Genomic DNA, 27,587 nt, shown 5'->3' on the forward strand with positions numbered 1-27,587 from the left:
CAAATATATATAAGAAAGCGGTATACATTTCTTTTCGTTTAAGTATTAAAACTAAAGGACAAATAATATAACCTCATTTTAAGAGCATTTTTGTATAAAATAACCTAATATTAATAATATTTATTAGTATTATTAAGTATCATTCTTTAAATATATATATATAAACATTTTAAAAATGTCAACAAATTACTCGTAGCAATTATATGTGACATTTATTGGCATATATATATGTACATATACATTCCACTTGACGAACAATGTACATACATAGTAGATGACACATTCCGATCGGTTATTCAGTCATGTACAACATGTACATTATATACTGGTACGCCTAGGGAATTAAGGTTAGCAGTCTAGTATATTATAGAAGTCTGTGATCTTGTACCCATACGGCGACTGGATGGGGGCTGGGGTCTGGGGCTGGGATCTGGAGTAATGGAGATAGTAAACAATGCGAGCCTGCTCCAAGTTGTACGCAGCCATATAACAGATGCTAATTTAATTTTTCTTGTTCTTCCTGAGTGTATCGTCATAATATAGTGACCCTAGAGTGCAGAGATTGAATTACCTTATAATTTCTGACACATATTCCTTTAACCTATACTGCTCAACACAGAGCACTCTCCCCTCTTCCTCGCCCAGCGTGGGTACGCAATGGCGGATAAACAATGTGACTCAAGTGACCAATCAAAATTGTGTTTGCCATTGGCGAATCTTTAGGTCTGTTCGCGTCACATGCCCCAACATGCTCCTATTCACCCCAACGCACTCCAATACGTTGATTCCGATGACGCCAACCTATTAGAATGCGTTGGAGTGAGTAGGAGCATGTCGGGGCATGGCGACGCGAACAAACTATTTGATTATAGGTCTTTAGTGTATAACCAGTGTATAATCAGATACCACCAAGGTTGACGACCACGTATCTTAAACTAATAATATAATTGGTCTAAATTTTGAGTTCTAACAGTAAGGACCAATAATCACCGCTCACCGATCCTTTGTGTTTTCTGAATGCAACCATGGAGAATGAAAACTCAAGATGTGAGCCACTTGATACAAACTAAGGCACTATAAAAGTAAGTATTCTCACGTCCGCCATTTTTCTTCTAACTAGCATGAAAAATTAGGTATGTTTTGTATATATATATACGTTAATAATCTTTGGAAGCACGGGGCATGTGACGCGTATAGACCCCTATTGTAGATCCGGCCAAACATCCTCGTGCAACATTTTTCGTGAATCTTTGACGTTGTATGTTCACCAACTAACCTGCTAATCGAAGTTAAGTACATTCCGTATTCGACATTATCGACATATCTCCTAACGTTGATACGCATTAAAATAGACAGTGGTAAGCTTCTCGAGAGATCTTGTATTGCTGGAAGATTTGCCAAATGCAGGTTAATAACTTCATTTTTGTTTAGGCGCGAAAAATTACTGCATGCTGTCTCTTTCTCTTTCATTTTCCAACGTTGGCGGGAACGTATTAGAAAGGCGGGAAACGTGAGCTTGTGATCTATTCGATCGGTAAACGAACGAGTTTTCCTTCACAGATTCCGTCATCCTCGTGATGACTCGTAAACATTACTTGAAGCGTAACGTTACCCGGCGAATGAAAGATGAAACGCACGGTGAGTATTCAGAATTTTCTGATTATTTACACGTTTACATTATTTTTACACGAGTCAGGCCTGATCTACAATAGCTGGAGTAAGCATGGAGTAAGAAGTAAGAGTAAGGTAATTTCCTTCTGGGTTGTGATTTATGAAAGGTCTACAATGTCAGCAGGAGTAAGGAATAAGAGTAGCAATTGACCAATTAAAAACCGGAGTAAACAAAATGGGCAAATCTCATTTCATATTTCTTACTTCTTACTCCTACTCAATTACTCCTGTTGACATTGTATGCAAGGTCTACAATGTCAGCAGGAGTAATGAAGTAGGAGTAAAAAGTAAGAAATATGAAATGAGATTTGCCCATTTTGTTTACTCCTGGTTTTCAATTGTTACTCTTACTTCTTACTCCATTACTCTTGCTGACATTGTAGACCTTGCATTACCGAGCGTTAAGAAAAGCAGGAGTAGGAGTAAAATGAAATAAAAATAATTTATTTTGCTTACGCCCTTACGCCAGCTTTCTTACACTGGATTAACCCTTTTATACCTAGTCTTCTTACTTCATGCTTACGCCAGTTATTGTATACCAGACCTTAATGTTAATACTGTATGCAGTGTAAATTAATATTAATTGCATTTATATTATATAAATTGAATAACACTGCAAAAAAAATAAGTTTTAAGATTATAATTTAAACAAAAACAAAATAAATAAACAGGCTCTTAATATTTTAATAAAATCTTATGATTAAATAAAGTGCTAATAGAGCCGATGCAAGTTGTAATTTGCATGTAAAGATTATTGCATTTTAGATGCATTTTAAGATTATATTTAACTGTATTGATAAAATAATATATAAAGTAAACATTTTTTTTTACAAACCTTATTTCTAAATAAATCATATATTTTTATTTATATTCAGTTTCTCTTAATCCAGATTTTAAAAAATATGTAATTAAATCAGTTAAAATATACAGACCTTAATAATAACATTTTCTGCATAAAATATTTATTCAAAAATACTTTTCTTAAAACATTTCTAGATGAATTCTTAATAATTTTGCTTATGCTTAACTTATTATACAATTGACTTATTATGTACACAATATTTTAACAACATTAAAAAGAGAATATAATAAAATATATTTTATAATATAATAAAATATATATAATAATAATAAATATAATAAAATATATAGTACACACTATTTTTTATTACGAGTACGTAGAAAGTTGCGGAGGCGAGATAAGATTTAGAGAAAAAAGCGAAAATTTATTTGTGGTGGTGCTCCCTACAAATAAAACTTTAGAAAAACTAAACTTTAAACTTAAACTTAAACTTAAAATTTTCTATTAGTAGATGTTGACTTAAAATAACTGCTTTGAAATGACATGCAATCATTATAAATACATATAATTAGAAACACATCTTTAAACTTAACTTTATATATAAAATTGAATGATAAATACCAGATATTTATTTTTTAGTATTATTTTTAAGCCTATGCTATTTCGATAGAGAACGAACCAGGTTCCAGCAGGAAAAAAATACATCAACGCAGCAAGAAAAGCACAGAATTTGATGGAGCAGCAGAGCAAGACGGTGAACTAGATTCAACAATTAAATCAGATTCAACTGAAATAAAAATGGAAATACAAAAGGAAAATATTACTCGAGAATTCGACAAAGAAAATTATGATCCAGAAACGAATCAAGAAGAAACGAAGGAAAATCCAGAAAAAAAAATAAAAACGGAAAATAATACAAAAACAATTGAATTAAGAGTTCAAAATAACAAGAAGACATCTGTTGCGGTAGAACGATGTCAATACTGTAGACATGTTTTAAATAATGATATAGAACTGTATCAAGGACATCCAAATGGAGCAGTCGAAGAACAGATAGCTTTAACGGATCCTAAGCTGTGTTTATTTACTGGAAACGAATCTTTTATAGACGAGAACGATGAGAGGCCGCAAAATAAATTAACTCATTTTAAGTGAGTCTTTGTAATTTGTACTTACGTTTTCTGAACGATATGTTTATTCATTTTTAACCTTTTAAGTGTGCATGGCGGCTATAGCCGCAAAATCGAAAAAAGCTTTGAGTATTACATGATGGTTATAGCCAAATAAAATTATTTATTGTATCTTTTAGCAAATATTGTCAAAATTGTTCAAAAATGGAACTTAAGAGGATCCTGGAGTGCCTTTGAAATTTGATCGAGATTGATAATGTAGAGTCATTCATGCATGTCATTAATGAGAAAATTTGAATTTTGAGGGCTAGACGGGAAATGCTAAACGAATATCGACAGTTCTATTTATTTTAACGCAGTTTTCATATATTTCTGGACGCGTACAATAGTTTTTTAAAAAGTTACGATGTTATGATTAATTAAAACATTTTTTAAACAATTATTTTGTCGGGAAAACTTGAATTTTGAAGGCTAGACGTGAAATTCAAATCGAATATCGGCAGTTCTATTTCTTTTAACGCAGTTCTCATACAGATACGGACGCGTACAATAATTTTCTAAAAAGTTCCGGTGATATAATTATTTAAAACATTGTTTAAACAATTATTTTGCTCGGAAAACTTGAATTTTGAGGGCTAGAGGTGAAATGCTGATCGAATATCGACAGTTCTATTTATTTTAACGCAGTTCTCATATAGTTCTGGACGCGTACAATAGTTTTTTAAAAAGTTACGGTGTTATAATTAATTAAAACATTTTTTAAACAATTATTTTGCCCGAAAAACTTGAATTTTGAAGGCTTGACGTGAAGTGCTAATCAAATATCGACAGATTTATTTATTTTAACGCAGTTTTTATATAGTTCCGGACGCGTATTATAATTTTCTAAAAAGTTCCGGTGATATAATTAATTAAAACATTTTTTAAACAATTATTATGCCCGGAAAACTTGAATTTTTAGGGCTAGACGTGAAATGCTAATCGAATATCGACAGTTCTATTTATTTTAACGCAGTTCTCATATAGTTCCGGACACGTACACTAATTTTCTATAGAATTTAGGTGATATATCTAATTAAAACATTGTTTAAACAATTATTTTGGCCGGAAAACTTGAATTTTGAGGGCTAGACGTGAAATGCTAATCGAATATCGACAGATCTATTTATTTTAACGCAGTTTTCATATAGTTCCGAACGCGTACAATAAGTTTGTAAAAAGTTTCGGTGATATAATTAATTAAAACATTTTTTAAACAATTATTATGCCCGGAAAACTTGAATTTTTAGGGCTAGACGTGAAATGCTAATCGAATATCGACAGTTCTATTTATTTTAACGCAGTTCTCATATAGTTCCGGACACGTACACTAATTTTCTATAGAATTTAGGTGATATATCTAATTAAAACATTGTTTAAACAATTATTTTGGCCGGAAAACTTGAATTTTGAGGGCTAGACGTGAAATGCTAATCGAATATCGACAGATCTATTTATTTTAACGCAGTTTTCATATAGTTCCGAACGCGTACAATAAGTTTGTAAAAAGTTTCGGTGATATAATTAATTAAAACATTTTTTAAACAATTATTATGCCCGGAAAACTTGAATTTTGAGGGCTAGACGTGAAATGCTAATTGAATATCGACAGTTCTATTTATTTTAACGCAGTTCTCATATAGTTCCGGACACGTACACTAATTTTCTATAGAATTTAGGTGATATAATTAATTAAAACATTGTTTAAACAATTATTTTTGCCGGAAAACTTGAATTTTGAGGGCTAGACGTGAAATGCTAATCGAATACCGACAGTTTTATTTATTTTAACGCAGTTCTCATATAGTTCCGGATGCGTACAATAGTTTTTTAAAAAGTTACAGTGTTATAATTAATTAAAACATTTTTTGAACAATTATTTTGCCCGGAAAACTTGAATTTTGAAGGCTAGACGTGAAGTGCTAATCGAATATCGACAGTTTTATTTATTTTAACGCAGTTCTCATATAGTTCCGGACGCGTACAATAGTTTTTTAAAAAGTTACGGTGTTATAATTAATTAAAACATTTTTTAAACAATTATTTTGCCCGGAAAACTTGAATTTTGAAGGCTAGACGTGAAGTGCTAATCGAATATCGACAGATTTATCTATTTTAACGCAGTTTTCATATAGTTCCGGACGCGTATTATAATTTTCTAAAAAGTTCCGGTGATATAATTAATTAAAACATTTTTTAAACAATTATTATGCCCGGAAAACTTGAATTTTTAGGGCTAGACGTGAAATGCTAATCGAATATCGACAGTTCTATTTATTTTAACGCAGTTCTCATATAGTTCCGGACACGTACACTAATTTTCTATAGAATTTAGGTGATATAATTAATTAAAACATTGTTTAAACAATTATTTTGGACGGAAAACTTGAATTTTGAGGGCTGGACGTGAAATTCAAATCGAATATCGGCAGTTCTATTTCTTTTAACGCAGTTCTCATACAGATACGGACGCGTACAATAATTTTCTAAAAAGTTCCGGTGATATAATTATTTAAAACATTGTTTAAACAATTATTTTGCTCGGAAAACTTGAATTTTGAGGGCTAGAGGTGAAATGCTGATCGAATATCGACAGTTCTATTTATTTTAACGCAGTTCTCATATAGTTCCGGACGCGTACAATAGTTTTTTAAAAAGTTACGGTGTTATAATTAATTAAAACATTATTTAAACAATTATTTTGCCCGGAAAACTTGAATTTTGAGGGCTAGAGGTGACATGCTGGTCGAATATCGACATTTCTATTTTTTTTAATCCAGTTCTCATATAGTTCCGGACGCGTACAATAAGTTTCTAAAGAGTTCCGGTGATATAATTAATTGAAACATTTTTTAAACATATTGTGGTCGTATATTCGAAATACGGTGAGATGCTATTATGTGATTTTGGAAGTTAGCATCTCATTTATAAAAATTTATTTAAAATACGTAATTCAACGTAACTATTGTTGAAACTTATCAAGATCTGTAGAACTATGCTGGATGCAAGTAATTCTGCAGTATTTTTTGAGATGCTAAACTTTGAGATGCTAACTTCACACACATTTAATCGGCATCGCGGAAAAGCGACAACAATACTTCGAGAGATGCGAGTATCGATGCCATACCCTTTTTTAGAAAGGATAATTATTGCAATTGTTATTTTTAAAAAGTAAAGAACTAAATAGCGCGCGCCTGTGTTGTTCTAGTACCTTAAAAAAATTAATTGCTGCATTGACTATGCCATAGTCACTATGGTATCAAAATGATCCTGTATTTATTTGCTCTTAAAATATACAGGTTCCGAATTTTTTGTTCAATATTTAATTTGTGAAACTTATTTGTTAATGCGCGCACGCAAGAGTAAAGTACTTTTAAAAAATTAATTGTGACATGGACTATAATATCAAAATAATCGTTTATTCATTTGCACTTAAAATATCCAAGTTTAAACATTTTTACTTGATTTTTAACTTGTGCAATTCACTTGTTAATGTCCGCACGTAAGAGTAAAGTACCTTAAAAAATATTCTGCTGCATTGGTATCAAAATGATCGTCTATTTATCTGCTCTTGAAATATATAGCTCCTGAACTTTTTGCTCAATACTTAACTTGTCCAACTCAATTGTTAATATGCGCACGCAAGACTAAAACCTCAAAAAAATAGATTGCTTTATCGATATCAAAAAATTTGGACTAGTGCAGAAAATTAGTAGATAATTAGCAAAAAATTATGCGGTATGTCCAAATTTTTTTAAATAATGAGGTTGCTAGGTTTACTGACGTAAAATTCTTCGGACCAAAACATAGCACTTATATTTTGACAACATCTCTAATTACAATGGCGCGATAGCACGTAAACATTGCAACGTGACCACTAAAATTTTTTCCGTCAAAACATTAATCGCTTACATATCGACAACAAAAAAATGTCGATGCTTGAAAAAACATTGTATATATAAAGAGAGGATAAAATATAAGAAATAAGTAGAAAAAGTGTAAAAGAGTGGAAGGCCAATACTTTTCAATTTGTCTGCTTCTCTTATTTCGTATCACACTTTCAGTATGTGTTTTAACGATTTCCACCATTTGTACAGAAAATCGACTTCCTATCCCCAGCACTTTAGAGGTAGCTATTTGGACCATGATAGATATTTTGTTTGGTAGGCTCATTACATTGTTACACAAAATGAATTTGATTGCAATTTGACCATTTTTGGCTGTTTTATAATTTTTATAAAAAGCTCAAATTTGATTAAATTTTTTGAACTTTAAACTTCAGATCATGCGCGAGCTAAATATATTGTCTGATTAAAAAAAAATTTTTTTTGTGATTGTCTTGAAACGTAGCAACTTTTTTGCACTATTACGTTTTGATTTAAACACTTGTATGTACTAAACAATGTATGTACTATGTATATTTTTGTTTTGTGAGTGACTAAAAAAATTGCAGCATTTTTTAAGTTTATAATATGTGATTAACGTCTCATCATAAGATATTGTTTGGCATACAATTTAATCCCGAAATCAAGGGCTGCGAAAGGGGCAAAAAAATAGCCCATTTTGCGGTCATTCTTTATATGATAAACTAAAGTTATGCAGATGGGCCAAAAATTTGGGCCTTTTTGAATATTTTTTTTCTTTAGATTTTAAGATTTTAACCTCTTAAAAAATTTTATATTTTTGCTTTTATACATGTGAAGCAATAATGGTTAATTTAATACTATTTTTTTCTGTGTACTAAAAGCGAGAATTCTCTGTTAAAATTGTAGAATAGAGTAATATTAATGTTTGAAAAAATGAAACTAATAGAAAATTAATTTTTTTAGTGTTTATGACATAAACGGACATTTATGTCCTTTCGACACGGGGCTTATAGAAAAAAACGTCTTATTATATTTTTCCGGGTACATGAAAGCTATTTACGAAGAAGATCCTTCTCCTGAAGGAGGTATTCCGACAAAAGATATGGGACCGATAAATGAGTGGTATATTACTGGTTACGATGGAGGCGAAATGGCATTAATCGGTTTCTCTACTGCATTTGCGGAATACATTTTGATGGAACCATCTGAAGCTTATGCGCCGTTGATGGATGCCGTTAAAGAGAAGATATATATGAGCAAAATGGTTATAGAATTTTTGATACATTCTTATACATTTCTTGAAATTGAACCAGAGTACGAGGATCTGTTAAACAAACTTCAAGTAAGCTTGTTATTTTCTGTTTTTTAATACGTTTCTAGGTATTGTTACACTTTTTTTGAATGTTTTATTACTTTTACGTTATTTTAGACGACGGTACCGCCCAAAGAAACGATGAGATTTACGGAGGATACGCTGTTACGACATGCGCAATTTATTTGCGATCAAGTTTCATCATCAGATAATAGTGCCGGTCCTGACGACACTCTTCTCATCACAGCACCATGTATGCGATCTCTTATGCATCTTTCTGGCGTTACTTTAGGTGGAAAATCAGCTATCCGTCGAACAAAACGTGAGCGAAAGATTAAACAGCCCTCCTGGTCAATGGCAACTACGACAAAATTAGTTAACAATATGTTCGAAAATATATTTGCTGGCCAATTAGCTAAACATGATAATCGTAAGGTATATATCACCACATATTACAACAATTGTAACTGTTCTTAAACTGGGTGTATACATTTAACAAATAACGGAAGCAAACTCGATTATTTTTGGTGTTTGTTATGTTTAAAATTTTTGTAACATTTGTATTATACGTTAAAAAAGAATTTAAAATATTAATTGATATTTAGATAGATTATAATTAGAATTATGCAGCAAACACGCACTTGCGGATTCTGACGTCGATAATGAGGGGGGGGGGGGTTAATAAAATTTTTTGCTGAACATTGTATATTAGACATCAGATAGTTTGAACACAGCGAATCTTAGGCATAAGAATTTGATTCACAGGCGTCTGCGTTAATCGGCCTACATCATTTTACTTACTTTTTTTAAACGAATCGAGTAAGACTAATTTTTTTAATTTAGAAGGGTGGTTACCCTCCCTTCTTCCTAGAATCCGTCAGTGAACAGTAGAAATAAATTATTACATTATTCTGATTTTATATTACGTATTGTGTTAAAAAGATGGATTATATTATTTAAATATAATTAATCCATCCAATATTTTAATGTTGTTGTTACTTTAATAATACAATGCTTGCACGGACTGTTTAATCTGCGTGCGTATGCGCACGTGCGAATTGTCTTTCATACCGCCATAAGAGAATTAAGCTGAACGTGAATTGAACGTTCTTATGTCCTTTAGTGTATATTATACATTTGCTGAATATAATAACGAAGTCCGTGCTTGCTGTTTGTTCTGTATTCATTTGCTAAGTGTATATCTAACTTTACTTGTATCATTAAACATTTCCTTTTTTTTGTTAGGTAGGACCTAAGAGAAGGCGTTGCGGTGTTTGTGAGAACTGTCAGCAGCCTGAGTGTGGCATTTGCCATGCTTGTAAAGACATGCTAAAATTTGGAGGCAAAGGAATTTATAAACAAGCATGCATTAACAGAAGGTGTCCAAATTTGGCGATTCAGGTACAATTGGATTTGAGTATTCATAATTGGCTAAACTTATATATAGTCATTACACTAATTAAGGAAAAAAATCATTTTTTTATTGATATGATACAAGAAACAATTGAACATTTAAAAAACATTAAATTACAATATTACCAAGATTGAATCAACGTTTCAAAATATAAAATCCACATTGAAAAAACATTGTAAAAATGTTTAATATCTGCGTCTTATTGTTCAATGAATTCAATATTTGTTTAATTTATATGCAATAGAAATTTTACACATACTCAACATATATTTCCATCGCTTTTAATTGAAGTATAGCTTTACCAAGAACATTTGTTATCTGTGTTTGTCTTTGGCAAGATGTTTTATTTGATTCCATAATCCATGATTTTTCGGTTTGCTTTGAACACCGTTTCGAACGAATAAAAAAAGATTTCTACAATATGTATTAGGATATATGTATATATCGATTATTTCGGAACTAAAAAATTTTTTTATACATTATAAATGTCGAATAATAATACTGTACAGTTTTAAAACATTTGGTGTAATACATTTTTTTTTAATTCCTAAAAAATTGTCTATTGGCCGTTTACAGAGAATGCTCTTCTTAAGAAATATAAGAATACAATTAACTACAAAAAAGAAGGCATTTTTTATGAATATTTTTCAGAGTCAAGAGACAAACTATAAAAAAGGGACTTTTTGCATAATAAAATACATCTTTTGTGATTCTTATACCAATTTTATTACAACGATTTTGTTGAAAAATTTCCCCCTCTTTTCTCCCTCCACCGTCATGTAGTCGTGTATGATTCAGCCGTTGCATGCGGTTACAATAATTTCTCTTTGCCTGTTTATCTGAAACACAAAAATTTGACGGTATCTTAAAGAAGAGTAAATTTCCTTGTATTTGATTTTTAAAATTCGAATTTTAAACAAAATAGCGGTTCTTTAAAATTAGAGTGCCGATTTTCGGAAAAAATTTTATTTTTGTAAAAATATTCGAATTTTAAAAATCGGATACAACAACGACAAGGAAATTTATTGTTTAAGATGCCGTTTGGTTTTTGTATTTTGACATCGATCATGTAACTTTTTCCTAGAGTGGAAAGTGAAAAGTTACATGAACTCATGATATCATGCAAGTTAACGTAGAAATATGAAATTTTTTATATGAATTTTTCTACCAACGAATGTTGGCGGAAAAAATGAAAATTTAGTGATAAAACTGGTTTTGTAAATTGTTAAGCCATGAAAAGTTAACATAAAATGAATAGAGTGAAAAGTGAAAAATTTCACATGAAATTACACGATTGCCTAAAGAAGAAGAAATTATTGGGTGCATTCAGCAGTAGTGCCAACAGGTAAGTAGCAATCAAACATGATTGCTTCTATAAGTCAGAACTAATGTTCGATTGCTACTTAGCTGCTGAGTCTGTTGAATGCGCCCAATATAACCGCGAAATCATGCATGGCTGACTGACGGTGAAGAAAGATTTTTCAACAAAAGCATTGCAATAAAATTTGTATGAGTACTACAAAAAGTACTTTATTATGCTAAAAGTCCCATTTTTATAGTTTGTTTTTTGGTTCTAAAAAGAAATTCATGAAAAAGATCTTTTTTGCGGGTCTAAAGGTATATGCCGCCTTAAGAACTCCACCGATTCTGTACACTTTGGTTCTTATTTTTATATCTTTGTAAAAAATTTTTTGTAAAGTTATTTTATGAACACGGACTTATAAATCAGTGTTTTTACATCGAAAGAGCGAGACCAAAAATTGCCTCTTTCTTTGACCACCCTTGAATCCCGACTTGAATTTGGTGTTGAACATAGTTATATATAAGACATTAATCCCCTAGAAGTCTCAGATTGAGTCCACGCTTTATCTTCAAGATATGAAAGGTCAAAGTTTGCATTCAGCAACGCTACACAGGCACAAAAAAAGAAAGTAGTCTGTCTCTGGGATCCCACTAGTCAATCTTTATGTATTTTGACGTGCTGAATACGAATCTGGTGTCAGAATTCCTCCAACACCTACTCTTCTTTTAAATTAAAAAAATGATCTAAAAATTTGAAAATAGTAATAATTTCGCTGCACGCGGAAAATAATGGGATGGGGCAATTCTGACACCAGATTTGTATTCAGCAGCTCAAAATAAAGATATGGTCTGATCCGTGATACAAACCATTTTTTTGTGGGTGGCTGTGCTGCACTGCCGCACCAAAAAAAATTGACCTGCATAATTTATTCTAGATTCTGCCTAATATCTTGTATATATAATGTTAAATTTCCATCTTTTTTAAATCATGCACATATTTAAAAAAGATAGAAACATTATATATATATATATATATATATATATATATATATATATTAGGTAGAATCTAGAATAAATTATACAGGTATCAATTTTTTTGGTGCGGTAGTGCAGCACAGCCACCCATAAAATTTATGTTTATTTCTTACTCATGCCATTTCCATGACTATTTCCTTTTTTGTTTACTAATTATAAGGAGATCATTAGATTCCTATGAAATCAGACCATTTAGAAAAACATGTTTTCCTGCTTTTTAAAAATATGCTGTATATTTAAATATGTAAATACACTTAGTAAGAGAAAAAATTAATAAGATTCAATTTACCAAAAGTTAATTATTTTTTAAATTTGAATTTTTTTTCGACAAATTAGAAACATTTTATACATCATATTTCTTTTATTTTTTAAATTTAAGTTATTTAAAATATTTTTACAAAATTAAGAATTTTGTATTTTTGTGTAAGGTTGAATTGTTGACAAATTAAATTTGTAAGTTATTTTTATTCAGAATTACATATTTAATTATATAAACGATAAAACACATGATACTTAAAAATAGAATCAACATTTTTTCAAATTTTAGAAAATTATGCATTATAATATTTTTTCAAATTTAGTATATTTGTATACAGGAAGCAGATGATTCTGATGAAGAACAATATGAAAATGAAGAGCAATATGGTAGTTTAAAAGATAAAACTATACAAGAAAAAAAAAATGAAGATTTTAAAGATCTTAAGAAAGCTGCAATATGGGAAGGAAAGGATAAAATTGTTAACAAGCATAAAACATTTTATAAATCAGTTATAGTTGGCGGCGAAAAAATCGAAATAAATGATTATGTTTTGTTGGAACCTAAAAATCCAACAATTTCTGCACAAATTTACAAAGTTATGTATATGTGGGGTACCAAAACTGGAGAGAAACGGTTTCACGGAATTCATTTTCGTAGAGGTACTGATACTGTACTTGGAGAAACATCAGATCCTATGGAATTGTTTTTAACTGACCAATGCATTGAGGCATCATTTACTTCTGTTAGAGCAAAGGCAACTGTTATCTATAAAAAAATGCTTGATAATTGGGCTGAATTAGGTAAGAAGAGGATTTATGAAAAGGAATAAAAATCACTCTTAAATTGAGTTTTTTTTTTCCTAGAAAATAGTGAATCAATAAAAAGAAAGTTTTCTTTATTAAATATGATTCACTTTTATCTATATTAGAATTTTTTATACTGATTTATTATTAATGATTGTTAAAGTAGCAATTATTTTTCTTACAATATACTTTACGGATTATCATAACTTTTTGAAAAATGTTTTGAAAGCAAACTTTGTGAATTTTTAAAAGAAATTTTAAGTCTTGTGGTTTCCACGTAGAACTTTTGGGTTTTAAAAAATTATTTTTAAAAAACGTTTAAAACGCAATAGTTTAAAACAAAAACATGATTTTTATTCAAAATTTATTATTTTTAGCCAAGGAATGAGTAGGATAGTAATCGACAAACTGGCAATATTTTATTGTAAATTACAGTCTCACAATGTTTTGACCATAGGATTTGGTCCTTTTCAAGTGCATTAATTAATTACAAAAATAGAATATTCGTAGGATAACAACTATTCATAAACTCGTGTCAATGAATTTATAAAGATTCTATAAAGTAACAAAGGAAAAAAAAATTAGATATATATTATATACATGTATAAGTAAAAACCTGATGATGAATCTGTGAATCATTTACGTGTCTTATTATCAGAAAACCGAGTAAATATATAAATAAGGCATACAAGTCAGTAAAATAATTTAAAAAGATGTTACAGACGTAATTTAAAAATGTAACTTAAGAAAAGTGTCAAGCACAGTCAAAGGTAACAGAAAGACTAAACTTTTTTTTTTATTGGGATGATGAAAATTGCCAAAAAAGTAAACATTATAATAGCCTTGATAACACCGTTATAAATGGTGTTTAAATTTCCTATATCTTTTTGCAGATTGATAGCATTTTTATTTCTTTTTATGAAAAATATTTGGCAATCTTTTTTGTCTATTCTTTTTGCAATGTAAGATACAGGGGGATTGCCAATCGAAGTCATGCTTTTTTGTCATGCGGTGTTTACTGACTACAGAATAACCACTTTCATTGCTTTTCATTCTTTTTTATATTATTTTTATGTTCTCTTATTCGTGTTTCCAAATGGCGTTCAGTTAGCCCAATGTAGAAAGCATTGCATGAGGCACAATTTATGCAGTATACCACGTCAGTTCTCTTTGAACAGTCCGTTTTATCTTTATCTTTTTTAATAATACAGTCAAGTTTCTTTGGGACAGAAAATAATGTGTTAAGTCCAAATTTATTTAAGTGATGGCTGATACCATTGCTCGCACTTTTTATGTAGGGTAAAGATATATACACTTTCTGATATCGAATCTTACGCTTTCATTTGTCACATTATTATTTTTGTCACTAATAAAGCTATTACTTTCAATTTCATGTGTGAATTTAATTCTTGCGTGATAATTGTTAAAAATTGAAAGCACATAATTTTATTTTTTGATAGAATAGTGATGATATCCACGTATCTATGGAAAAACGAAACGTCAAATTTAAGTTTTTGCAGGCAATTAGTTTCTAAGTCGTCCGGTACAATGTCCGCTAAAATTGACGATTACGAAGACCCCATAGGATTGCCAAATACTTGTTCATAATTTTCACCGTTAAATTTAAAGCTTGTAGAGTTTAATATCAATTTAACAGCATGTATGAATTGCTGTATCTGTAATTTTGTGAACGGCGAGATCTCAGCCTATCATTTTTAATTGTTTTAACAAACAAGTTCTTTAGGAATGTTTGTGAATGACGCAGTGATGTCAAGTGATACTAAAAGTTGTTCACTGTTAATATTAACATTTTTTATCTTATTTACAAAAGATCAATTGTCGTTTATGTGCGATCGCGGTTTCGAAATGAATGTTGTAAGATGTCATGTAAGTAACGCGCAATATTATACAAAGGGTTATCGATTGCTGAGACTATAACACGTAAACCTTTCTTATGTAATTTTGGCAATCCATAACATCGCGGAAGGTTTCCGTTAGTACAATTCAAAGATCTATACGTCTGTTTATTAATGATATCGTTGTCACGTCAAACTTTAATTAGTTGATTAATTTTTGAAGTCAACTTTTTAATTGAATCGTTTATTTTTTTTGTACGTGGAGTTATTATTGAGTATGTTAAGCATTTTTTCAATATATTCTTTCCTATCCATGATGATCGTCCCTTATCAGCTTTTGTGACAAAAACATCATTGTTCGCCCGAAAAAATTTTCTACATTTGACCAACTGATTAAGAAAGAAGTTTTCAATCTCATTAGAATGTATCTTGTGATAATTTGTTTCAACATTTTTTATTCAACTACAGAACACACGATTTTTTTTGTCATCTTGGTGAATAGGTAAACCAAATTTTTCTCCTAGGCAATGAGGCACGTAAGGTCACGGATTCATTATCAGGTTTTTACTTCTATTATATGTATATATATATATATATATATATATATTTTTTTTTTTTTTCGTCACTTTGTAGAACCTTTATGAATTCGTTGACGTGAGCTTATGAATATTTGTTGTCCTGCGAATATTCTATCTCTGTAATTAATTAATGCACTTGAGAAGGACCAAATCCTATGGTCGAAATATTGTGAGATTGTTATTTACAATAAAATATTGCCAGTTTGTCGACTACTATCCACTCGTTCCTTGGCTATAATTACTGGCGATATTAGACTATTTCAATTTTTGTTTATTATTTTTAGTTAATAAAGAAACTAAATGTTTTTAATCAAAATATCTTATGTAAATAGAACTTTACAACAAATTAAAATTCTTAAAACTTTATTTAAAATTTTAAAAACTTTATGATAAAAATTGTTTTTTAATGATAATTATTTTATTTTTTTAAATTAAATTTAATGGGCCTTATTGTTTATTTTGTCATTGTATTTACATTATTGTGTTTACATAATTTATTATATTGTACAGGTAATATAGACGTGGATGACGATATAAAAGATACGGATGGCAGGACGTTTTTTTATCAAAAGAGATATGATCATGACAGTGCTCGATTTGAAGATCCACCACCAAATCCAGAATGTCCGAAAAATCACGATAGTTATCGATTTTGTCCGGCTTGTATCCAATTAGCCATGATAATGCAAAGTAATATACCCAAGGTATGAAATATTTGATTAACATTCTGTATGTAATATCTTTTTTTCTTTTGGGATTTTCAAAGTTAATTCTGTAAAGAGTATAATAATTTTTAACAAATTATATCAAGAGATGCGGCAGTGTCTTGTGCTAAGTGAACGCGTAGCGTGAGATCGCTTGTGTATCTATATTCGAGTACGTAACTTGCGAGCATGCGAGATTATCATATCTCAATAACGGTTGAACCGATCAAGTTTTAACTAGACTCAATCGAAATCTTGGGTTTGATTTGTATAAGAAAAATATTTTTTTACATATCCTACAAGAGAAAATATTGCAATGCAAAGTCCAAAATGCAAAAATTTTATGTAAGGGACGTCATCACCTTCAAAAATTTGTCCAGTGCCTGAATTTAGCACTAGATGGTTCTTATGACTTTTAGGTCGTTCTTTTTAGTTGCACTGCTGCACTAGTGCAATGCAGGGTTGCACTGGTACAATATTAGATCTGTTCTTTGTCGCTACACTGCTGCACTGGTGCAATAAGTTAGAATAAGACAAATATATTTTTTCTTATTTTAATTCATTGCACCAGTACAGCAGTGCAGCGATAAAAAACAATAATAGTTAATATGATAGTTAACCCTAAATATTTAATTAAAATATGAAATTCATACATATACTTTATAACTTTTTATCATATAAAAACTTTATAAACACATACTTATTATATATATTACTGCAAAATTATAATTCTTTTCACACAGTTATCATCTCTATGAATAATTAAACTAAGATGATAACATTAAAATTACAGTTAAAAATTGAGCATAATTAATCCTCTGCCTACATACTGGGTTAAGGTAATTCAAGCCAATTTTGAAATCCCTGCTACTTAAAAATAGTTAGCAAGAGGGCCCTGGGACTGGAGGGAGAAAAAAGTTAGAATTGTGCTCTACTTACTAAATAACACTAAACTAACTACGCGATTTATAGCATTGGTGGAAAAAGTTACCCGTGTTTTTTCTTTCTGCAAAATTAATTATTTAAACAAATTTTTAAAAATGTCATTTTTGTCATTTTGGAAAAATTGAAAGTGCTATTCTATTCCACGTCGAAAAAAAGAAACTTTTGTATTTGTAATTTTTTGATCTGAGGATTTGTTTACACATAAAATTGTTATAAACAATTAGCGCATATCAGCTAATTAGCAAGGTCTGCTTCTGCCCATGCTTTAAATAATGCTAAAATATAAAAACTAATTACAGGGTTTATAGAATAGGTGAAAAAAAATTTACCCGTGTTTTTTCTTTTTGCAAAATTGAATTGTTTAAACAAATTGTTAAAAAGTTATATTTAAATTGAAAGTGTTATTCTATTCTATGTTAAAAGATAAGAAACTTTTGTATTTGTAATTTTTTGATTCGATGCTATGTTTACGCGTAAATTTATTATAAACAAATCGTCGGCGGTGCCACGCTTTTTATTGCTAATTTGACATTTCGACAGATCTGCTGGCATCAATCTGTCACGTACCTTGACGCACAAACGCTGTTGCATTTCTACGGGCAACATTGATGACATTGTTTGCACTTTGGTGTTTGTCGTCAATCAGTCATCAATACTTTCAATAAATCTGCTCAAAGTTCACTATTATTTTGTCATGTATTTTGATGACAGATGTTGCTTAATATTTGCTGAATATTAGTGCTAACAGTGCTTGCAATGACAAGATGTGTTTCTCATCTCACAGAATCTGTTGCCAACATTTGTCACAGCAGAATGGTTATATTATTAGTGCCTTACTCTTAATTACTTAAATTTTAATAATAGTGATACGAATTCCCATAAAAGTAGCGGCTTTAATAGCATCTCGTTGTTGGTAATCTTCACATCTAACTGAAGTAATATTAATAATGGAATTTGGAGTCAATAATCAGTTGCATATCATTTATATGGAATTACTATTAATGTAGGTACTCATATTTAATTAAAAAAATCTTTTATTGTTTTTTAAATAGATTTTATATATTAAATTTTATATTAATGTTTAAAAATTTTTAATGTTTATATCTTAAGAGGTTAGGCCACTTTGAAAATTTTTTGATTTGTTTATTAGTTTAATCGATAGTTCTTAATCTTAGAATGATAATTTCTGAATGTTAATTTAAATATCGAACTATGCTTTTTTATGTTTTGAATCGATTTAGTGAAGTGTTGGATTATGTAATACATATAATTCGTATAATACGGTTGAAGCGGTTATGAGCATTTGTTCTTGTAAAAAAGAAGAAGAGCTTAGACATGATATTTTGTACAACGATTTAATGATTGTTAATAACAACAATTAGTTCGACCTGACAATCTGTAGATGATATACTTGTTGTCTGTTGAAGTACATTTGTTGAAAAACAATTGTTAGATGGCTGTTACCGTTATCAAGATTTTTTTTAAATAATGGACGCTACAAAAAACTATAGTATGTACGACAAATAAGGCTCCAGGAGTATGATTATGAAACCTGGAAATCGAGAATTTTGGGCAAATGCTCGATAAATCGTTTTTGTTAAAGAAAAACAAACGAATGTAAGCACTTTTGTAAAAACATGGAAAATGTGTGAAAGTGATTGTGAATTTGATGTAAATGAATCGTTTGGATATTAAATTATGGATTATTTTATACTGTTTTCTGCAATTTTATAACTCGTAGTGTGTAAATAATGTGGATCAGATGTTACCTTCAGCGAAGTAAGTAAGCGCGATTTAGGTTTCAAAGTCGTCATTACGTGTGCAAATTGTGAACCAAGTGTGTGCTAATCCACTTATTAATCACGCATATGATATTAACCGTTGAATTACATTCGTTATGCGATTATTTGGCATTGGTTTACAATGTTTACATGGTATTATTAAATTTGACGCTATTATGGAGCTACCACGTTCAATATTTTACTCATTTTAAGACAAGTTTCTTTGTTATTTGTTGCTACGGTAGCTGTTTGTCTAAAATCTATGCCGAAAGCACTTAATTAAGAGAAAAAAACGTACTGATACAAGAAAGAATAGTAATAGTTTAACAGTATCAGGCGACGGATTATGGAGAAAACGGCAATTTTTATCATTTTTTAGGTTAATTTTATTAATCGGCTGGTATATTAGTAAGTTGTTGACATATTAGTGAAATCGAAATATTGCAAAAATTGCAAATTTTAGGGAAGAAAAAGAAATTGCAGAGTATGAAGAGAGGGTGTAATTGCATAAAGAAATATGCCAAGCTAATCATACAGGTTTGGCTGGCAAAATGGAACCGGCTGGCAAATTGATGTCGTTGAGATGTTCCATTGTTCAGAGAGTTTACATAAAGTTAAATATGCTTAGTACATCGGTAATGATAACACGACTTTTAAAGGAATCTTCGATGTTTATCCTTATGACAATTTTGTCATTTGTAAAAGAGAATGCATTGATTAAATGCGCATGGGTACATGATTTTGTGCTTTTAAAAAATATGAAGGTTCTTAGCATATGATCTTAAAAAATATGAAGGTTCTTAGAAAAGAAAAACTAACCGGCAAATTAATAAATTAATTTATCATGGTCTTATTGTACGTCGATTATGTAGAAAAAATAAAAAGAAATTTAGGCGACGTTATATCATAAAATTTCTACAAACGACAATCTGCAACAGACAGATGCTTGATCGGTGAGACGTCATGGTATTCGTAGCAAAAGGCAAAAGCTTTGAATAAACTAGCCAATTATAAACAAATTACCGACGAATTACACTGTTTTTGATGCTGTTATTATATATTAAACTTGTGTATGAAGAACTGAGTAAGGATGATTTATTGAGTCGTTGTTTAGGAGGCTACACTCAAAACAATAATGAATTTTTCAACTTAGTTGTGTGGTCGATAGTATATGAAACATCTTCTAGCGGAAAATTACTATAGATTTGCAGCTGATATCGCTATATGCTTATTTAATGATGGTCTTAACATTCTTATACATGTTATGAAATATCTGAATCTACAAATTAGCCAATTATGTTATACTTTTTCGTGGAAACAGACACGAACCGTATAAAGGCGAAGCGCGCGATGTCTGAAAAACCTAAAGAAGCTTGAAAAAGCTTTAGAAGCTTCCAAAAAGATGCTAAAGAAGCTAATCTTAATATGGAAGGGCAGCTGTATGGTGCAAGAATCGCAGAATAAAGATAAACTTGCTTTTTATTTTATTTATAAAATAATGGTACGTATAATTTTAAACAGTTTTTCTTAAAACAGCTTTTTGGAATTAGTGTTCAGCATAACTTTTACAATTTTTAACCAATTTATTTAAAACTTTCAGGAAATCTTGTATAAATAATCTAGAGAAGTACATAATTTTGTGACATGTTAAGGTGGTTCTTGCAGTACTTTGAAGTCACAAAGGCAACTATTGTTATTAGTGAAAAATATGAATTAGTATGTAAAAATCAGCATACATTTAAATTAATTATTTCGCAAGATTTTTTCTCATTAAACCGTTGCTATAAATATCAAAGCGGTATCAAAGTTGGAACCATTGGTTTGGCAACGTCGCGATTTGGTTGCCGGAGCGTCTGATGCATGGTGAAAGAACATACGGTCTTCCACCATGGTCTGGTGTATCGTCATAACCAAACTGTTAGTGTAAACATGAGCTTCGACGCAAAGGTCATTCCGAAACGAAACGAAGAATGGTAGGACATGTGCGTCAGTTGATGCGTGCGATTTTGCCAAGCAGCCCTTCAAAAAGTTTATCATGACTCTCGTGACGTGTCAAAAGTTGCCTAAAGTTTGTCAATTTTGCTTTATTTATATACGGTACGGTTAATCAGTTCAGTGTTGCGTCAGTATCTTTAGAAATTTTTATTACATCGATTAAACAGTTTTTTATTCATCTAGTGGAGAAGTATGAACATATTCCATGAATGTGCAATTTGATTCCTCTTTCTTTATTATCACCATGTAAAATTAGCAAAATTTTCGGACATGTATCTTTGAAATCAAACGGTAAAAAAGTCTGAAAATTTGCAAATACATTCTGGAATCGTTAACCTTTCATTTAATGTTTTTTTGGGGGCTATCTATATTTGACCTAAATGCAAGAACCACTTTAACTTTTTGTAATTAATATTTTTGCATGAAATTTTTTGGAAAAAAAAAATTTTTTTAAGTGTTTACTATTTTTACAAAAATAAATATTTCTAAATATCCATATGTACTTTTTTAATTTCTAGTATCTAGATAATAAAAAATTTTGATTTTTTGTTTTAGATCTAATATTGCAGCCATGGGACTGAACACCGCTCGAAAGAGTCGGATGAAAAACGGCTTCTACAGAGTTTAGCGCTGTCATTTTAGTTAAAAAATAAATATTTCTTCTTTAAAGAATTGCTAAATAAATGCTTTATTTTTTAAATTTTATTTTTTGTTTTTAAAAAAATTCCCGAAAATGCTAATGACTTTTGCTTGTTCAAAGTAGCCGAATCCCGTAATTAGTTTATATTTTAATTATGTAATTATTTTAAAGCACGATTTTACTTAAGATTTGTATATTTTTAAATAAAATAATTAAGGATCTATTCAGAAACACTATTTTGTTAAAAAAAAAAATTATTTTTGAAAAACCCAAATAATTTCTCAAAATAATTTTATCAAAATCTTGATAAATACTTTAATTTATTTAATGTACATGTATTCTTTTAAATCTGAATTAAGAGAAGCTTAGTATAAAAATATTTTTTAGATAGAAATTGCTACGTTTATAGTTTTTTGTTTAATTGTTTCCCTTCTTGCTTTATTAAATATAATGTTTATTTACCATTATCTGCTATTTCTGCATACAAATAGTCAAGTATATTGTAATATTTGCAAGTGTGCGTATGTGCATACACTTTATCTCTATTAAAATTTATTATTGGACTTGGGAGTTATATATGATAAATTTGTTTTTATCTTTCCAGGTCTACAATCTAATAGAAAAAAGAAGCAGCAAGGAAATAATTTATGAATTAATAAGATATAAAGGTGAAGAGTATAGAGTCGGTACTGCAGTATTCTTGCATCCAGATGCTTTTACATTCAAACATAAACGAAAATATCAAGAATCGAAAAAGCCACAAATAAAAGATGTAAATGAAGATATGTATCCAGAATTATATAGAAAGCTGGATGAAAGACCAATATTGTCAAACTCTGACACACCTGAACCTTTTCATATTGGTTATATTAACATGATATATGCTACAACGACTTCATTACCGCTGCCCTCTGATATTTTTATTAAAGTAAACAAAATGTACAGACCGGAAAATACTCACCGAGATTTAGCCTTAATGGAGCAATCGGACATTAATATGATATATTGGAGCAATGAGAGTAAGTGACACTAATTTAAAAGCCATAATTTTCTTGTCATTGTTTAAATATATAATTTTAACAGTCTTAGGAGAAATAATTTATTTTTTGAGTAAACAATTTACTAAAAAATTGTGTGTGTGTGTAACTTTTTAACGAATCACGAGCGACGGCTAAAATCTTGAAGGTTACTCAGGAGGGTGACTTTTATAACATATGTCAAGGTTAAGGTCATGGGGGCGTTCTCTTCTGTTCGAAATATTTACTCTCATCCGCCTTCCTTCTCTATACTCTAACCTTTCACTGAGTGGTCGACTCTTTTCCTCGCTCCTTTTGACTCACTACATCAGATCAATATATATATATTGATCTATCCATCGATAAATCGACCTTCCGCTTTCTAACCGCTCTCTCTCTCTCTCTCTCTCTCTCTCTCTCTCTCTCTCTCTCTCTCTCTCTCTCTCTCTCTCTCTCCCTCCCCCCCTCCCTCCCTCTCCCCCTCCCTCTCCCTCCCTCTCTCTCTCTCTCTCTCTCTCTCTCTCTCTCTCTCTCTCTCTCTCTCTCTCTCTCTCACCGCTATCTATCCGTATCTTTCCTTCGCTTATCCATCTGCCGTCCATTGGTGTTTCTCTCTTCTTCTGCACGGCTCCATCTCGATACGGTCCCTCTCTTCTCTTGTCCATGCGCTCTGCTCCATCTCGACGCATCGATCACTCGATTTCCTTCACTCAGCCGCCTACTGCCATTTATTGCCCTCCTCCGACTCACTCTCTTCTCTTCGTTTCTGTCCTGTTCTTTCTTGTCTCCTGGCCATCTCTCTGTAAACCGCTTGGTCCACATCTTCATGACAATTCTTCCTGTCGCCATCTCTCCTTTTGTGCCTTACTCCGATTTTTTTCTTACTCTTAAAGGTGCAAATTCATGAGACGCTGAAAGCCAGCGTTGAGCGTCATCACATGACGTCACTTTGACGCTAGCGTCAAGAGGAAGAAGTTGAATCATACCAACTTCAAGCGTCAAGCAGCGTCGAGCAATGTTATAATAAATTTTCAAATTGGGTAGAAGACATACGAAAATGATTTCTAAATCTACTTTCTTCCAATACGATGACGGGAAATATGGCATGATAAAATCCATGCGTATCGCGTTCTTAGAATATTAGCTCTATCCAATATCGTTTTTTACGATAATTTTTCCGTTTTTGTAGTTTATAAATATATATTGCAGCTAAAGCTGCTTTACGTTGTTTATCCCTTTCATATAATTTTATAGTACACTCACTTAAACAAGTACCCCGATAGGAAGATTTTGCAAACATTGCACAATAATGGCATTAAAGATTGTACTAAGATGATTCGCCATAATAACAGTTTTGTCAGAATATAATTCTTAAATAATATTTGTTAAAGATTAGACAAATATTGAAACATAAATATTTTGCAATTATTTCAGCATTTAAAATTATTACATTATAATCTTCAATGTTTTCACAATATAACGCAGCAATAATGCAACAATAATAATGTGCAATATTTACAACATTTAATCTTCAATATTTAATTCAAAATTAATATCAAAAGGTATTACAATGAATTTAACAAATATCGCTTATTCACTAGACATATTTAACAAAGATTAAAAAAGAGGCACCTTGTCTGACATTAGTTGCGTCCGTTGGAGAGTTAAATATCTCATTGATAGTAATAGCAGACAGAAACTCTTAAATCATTCCTATATTATAATGCAATGTTACACTGTGTAATATTATAATGCAAATATTACACATTCCATGTTTCAATATTTGTGCATCATAATTTAGGAATAATTGGGGCATAATTTGAGTCTTTTGTGCACAATTACGTTTCTAAATATTTTAAACATGTTACGACTGAAATATTTTTCTCAATTATTGCACAATTTATTTCTAAATTTAATTGCAAATGTGTTGTTAAGATGATTCGCCATATTGCTATTGTTATGACAACATATCATTTCAAGTTTAATAGCGCAAACATTCATTAATGTTTTATAAAAGGTTAATGTTTCTACATCTATTTTCTCAACTATGCCCTCATAATGACGGATTATAAATCTTTTACAATTCTTTTGTCATACAATTTTATAAATATTTTACTATCGGGGTATGGTATTTATTTCGGAATGACGTATTTAATATACACATACACTATATATATACTACTAAATATATGAATAAAATTTCACGCTACACTCCTTTTCATGCGCTTTTCGCTATCCAGTGTCAACTTTGATCACGTGATCTATCTTGACGCTGAAAAAGAGCGTCGAGCGTCAGCATGAAATCTCTCTTCTCCTTTCCTCCAATGTCCGGCTTTTTTTTCACTTCGTGCTTTCTCTCAATCTACCTAACTAATGTCTTCGGTCACTTATTCCCCTCATTCTCACCAAAAAAGTCCGCAAAAAGTTCCACTTGTCTACTACTGGCTGCCACTTTGTCCTCCTCCTCAACTCCTATATGTATAAATGGGGGTATTTACATGGACATATCATATTATCTCCCACTTGTTTTTCTTTTATTTTTATATTATAAAAATTGTTTCGGGATTCTAATGATAATGCTTCATTTTTCTTGTACAGAAATACTTAGTTTATCTGTTTTTAAAGTTTTTTTTCACCCAATTGTTTCTTAGTGATTGTTTATAACAATTTAAGTGTTAAAAGATCACATTTTTCAGAAAAAAATTTAAAAAATATGTATGGGCGGAAAAATGTTTTGATTTATGAAGAGCTAAAAGATGTAATCTAATCCAAACTTAATTTTAGTTTTAAATCAGAAATTCCGATGGGGTTAATCAGGATTAAAAAATGAGTTTAGGTTAGATTATATCTTTTGAACATAATGGCTGCATTCAGCAGAAAAAACAGCTTTGGAACTGTTATAAAACTCTTTTATGATTGATATACACATTTAGATCTGATAGGAACTAAAGGCACAAGAACCAATTGTCTTAAAAAATTTTCCGACAGTTGCAAAGCTGCTTTTGAACGCAGTCATAGTCTCTCATAGAGTTGACAGATCCTTATTTTAAAGTCCGTAGGTAGACCAAGGCGTAAGATAAAGTCTTTTCACGATCGCTATTTTTGATTCAGTGAGTTTGCATTAGTGCACGTCGTAACGTGGTCGTAACTATATTTATTAATACGTGCGGACGTACGAATTATAATTTTTGAACAGCTATGTCGCCGAATTTAATTTAAATTATTTGAAGTGGATGAGAAGATCTCATTTTGCGTCTTCGTCTATTTATGGACCTTGCCTTCGCTCACTTACTTCACAAATTTACAAATTTACACATGATTTTTATATAAAGATATTTTTAGCTCTTTTTGAACATATTTGCTTTTATTATCCAAATGTCTCAATTAATAGACAGATCTATTATATACATATCTCAAATAGCACAAAAATTTATAAAATATTTATAAAAAGGAAAAATATTTATGATAAATATTTTGTACATATTTTTATGTCCGAGTTTGTCAGGTATAAAAAAAATTATGATAAACATTTATGAAAATATTTAAAATAAATATTTATACCATTATTATCAAAGAATATAAAAAATATTTCAAGTTCATATATCATAAATATTTTTCAGTACATTTTAAAAATATATTCTATATATTTTTGATAATAATTTTTGCATCATTTCTAAATGGTTTATGGAAATAATTATATAATCTTAATATTTTTTGAAAATAAATTTGTAAAATATTTATAAATATTTATGATAATATTTTGTGTTATCTGGGATATATATAATTTAATAAAATTCTCATAATGTACATACATTCTTAATTTATAATAATAACCATACTTCTTTTTTATATATTGGTATTATATTGTCTTTTGAATTCTATATGTTTGATAGATTCTTGTACGTGTCATTACATGCTATTTGGCGCGCACACACATACATACACACACACACACACACACACACACACTTGTATTTAATATTTAAAATTAAGTTTTTTTTAATTATTATATGAATAAGTAAAAGAAAAGCACGCATAATAAAATTAATTTATTTTAGTTATATTAACCAGTGATGCCATATGGCGTCATAACTTTAATTTGAAATTATTCGAAAAAAACCCACTAAAAGTTACAGCGAACAAGGATTTTTGAAATTACTAATTATGAATCTGATATCAGATTTAAATACAAAATGGCAGATTCAATATGGCAAACAAAAGCAGTGAAATTTTTAAAAATAAATTTACTTCAAAATCTTATTCTAAAGGTTTTCTAAGGCAGTATTGTTGATTATAAATTTGCTATCAAATTGCTGTTAAATTATATTTAATGTGGCGGATAAAAAAAACAAACATTAATATTTTTAAATCGCTTTTAAAATATTGTCTTTCTAGGTTTTCGGAATTGCAAAATATAAACTGTAATTAAAATTTTAAAA

At 30.2% G+C, this 27,587-nt stretch overlaps 1 protein-coding gene and 1 long non-coding RNA gene across 5 annotated transcripts in view; one reads left to right on the forward strand and one right to left on the reverse strand.

The window, feature by feature from the left end:
• Positions 1-1,063: 1,063 nt before the first annotated feature.
• LOC105834051 (DNA (cytosine-5)-methyltransferase PliMCI) overlaps positions 1,064-27,587 on the forward strand; it is a 41,314-nt gene continuing 14,790 nt past the window's right edge. For 2 of the 4 annotated variants that reach the window (XM_036290227.1, XM_036290230.1), the window contains exons 1-9: positions 1,148-1,358; positions 1,432-1,638; positions 3,144-3,624; positions 8,472-8,850; positions 8,938-9,255; positions 10,066-10,221; positions 13,168-13,630; positions 16,578-16,771; positions 22,737-23,151. In XM_036290227.1, the coding sequence (XP_036146120.1) occupies positions 1,578-1,638; positions 3,144-3,624; positions 8,472-8,850; positions 8,938-9,255; positions 10,066-10,221; positions 13,168-13,630; positions 16,578-16,771; positions 22,737-23,151 (2,467 nt within the window). In that variant the 5' untranslated portion in view covers positions 1,148-1,358; positions 1,432-1,577. Of the gene's footprint in view, positions 1,083-1,144; positions 1,408-1,431; positions 1,639-3,143; positions 3,625-8,471; positions 8,851-8,937; positions 9,256-10,065; positions 10,222-13,167; positions 13,631-16,577; positions 16,772-22,736; positions 23,152-27,587 lie in introns of those variants that run through there. The other 2 variants (XM_036290229.1, XM_036290228.1) reach the window with 2 other exon arrangements.
• On the reverse strand, positions 10,931-26,620 carry LOC118646719. The gene is made up of 2 exons (XR_004964175.1): positions 23,705-26,620; positions 10,931-11,073 (listed from the first exon to the last, which is right to left on the reverse strand). It is a non-coding gene; the product is annotated as an uncharacterized LOC118646719 (long non-coding RNA).

The sequence above is a fragment of the Monomorium pharaonis genome, chromosome 7 (genome assembly GCF_013373865.1).
Source record: "Monomorium pharaonis isolate MP-MQ-018 chromosome 7, ASM1337386v2, whole genome shotgun sequence".
Taxonomy (NCBI): domain Eukaryota; kingdom Metazoa; phylum Arthropoda; class Insecta; order Hymenoptera; family Formicidae; genus Monomorium; species Monomorium pharaonis.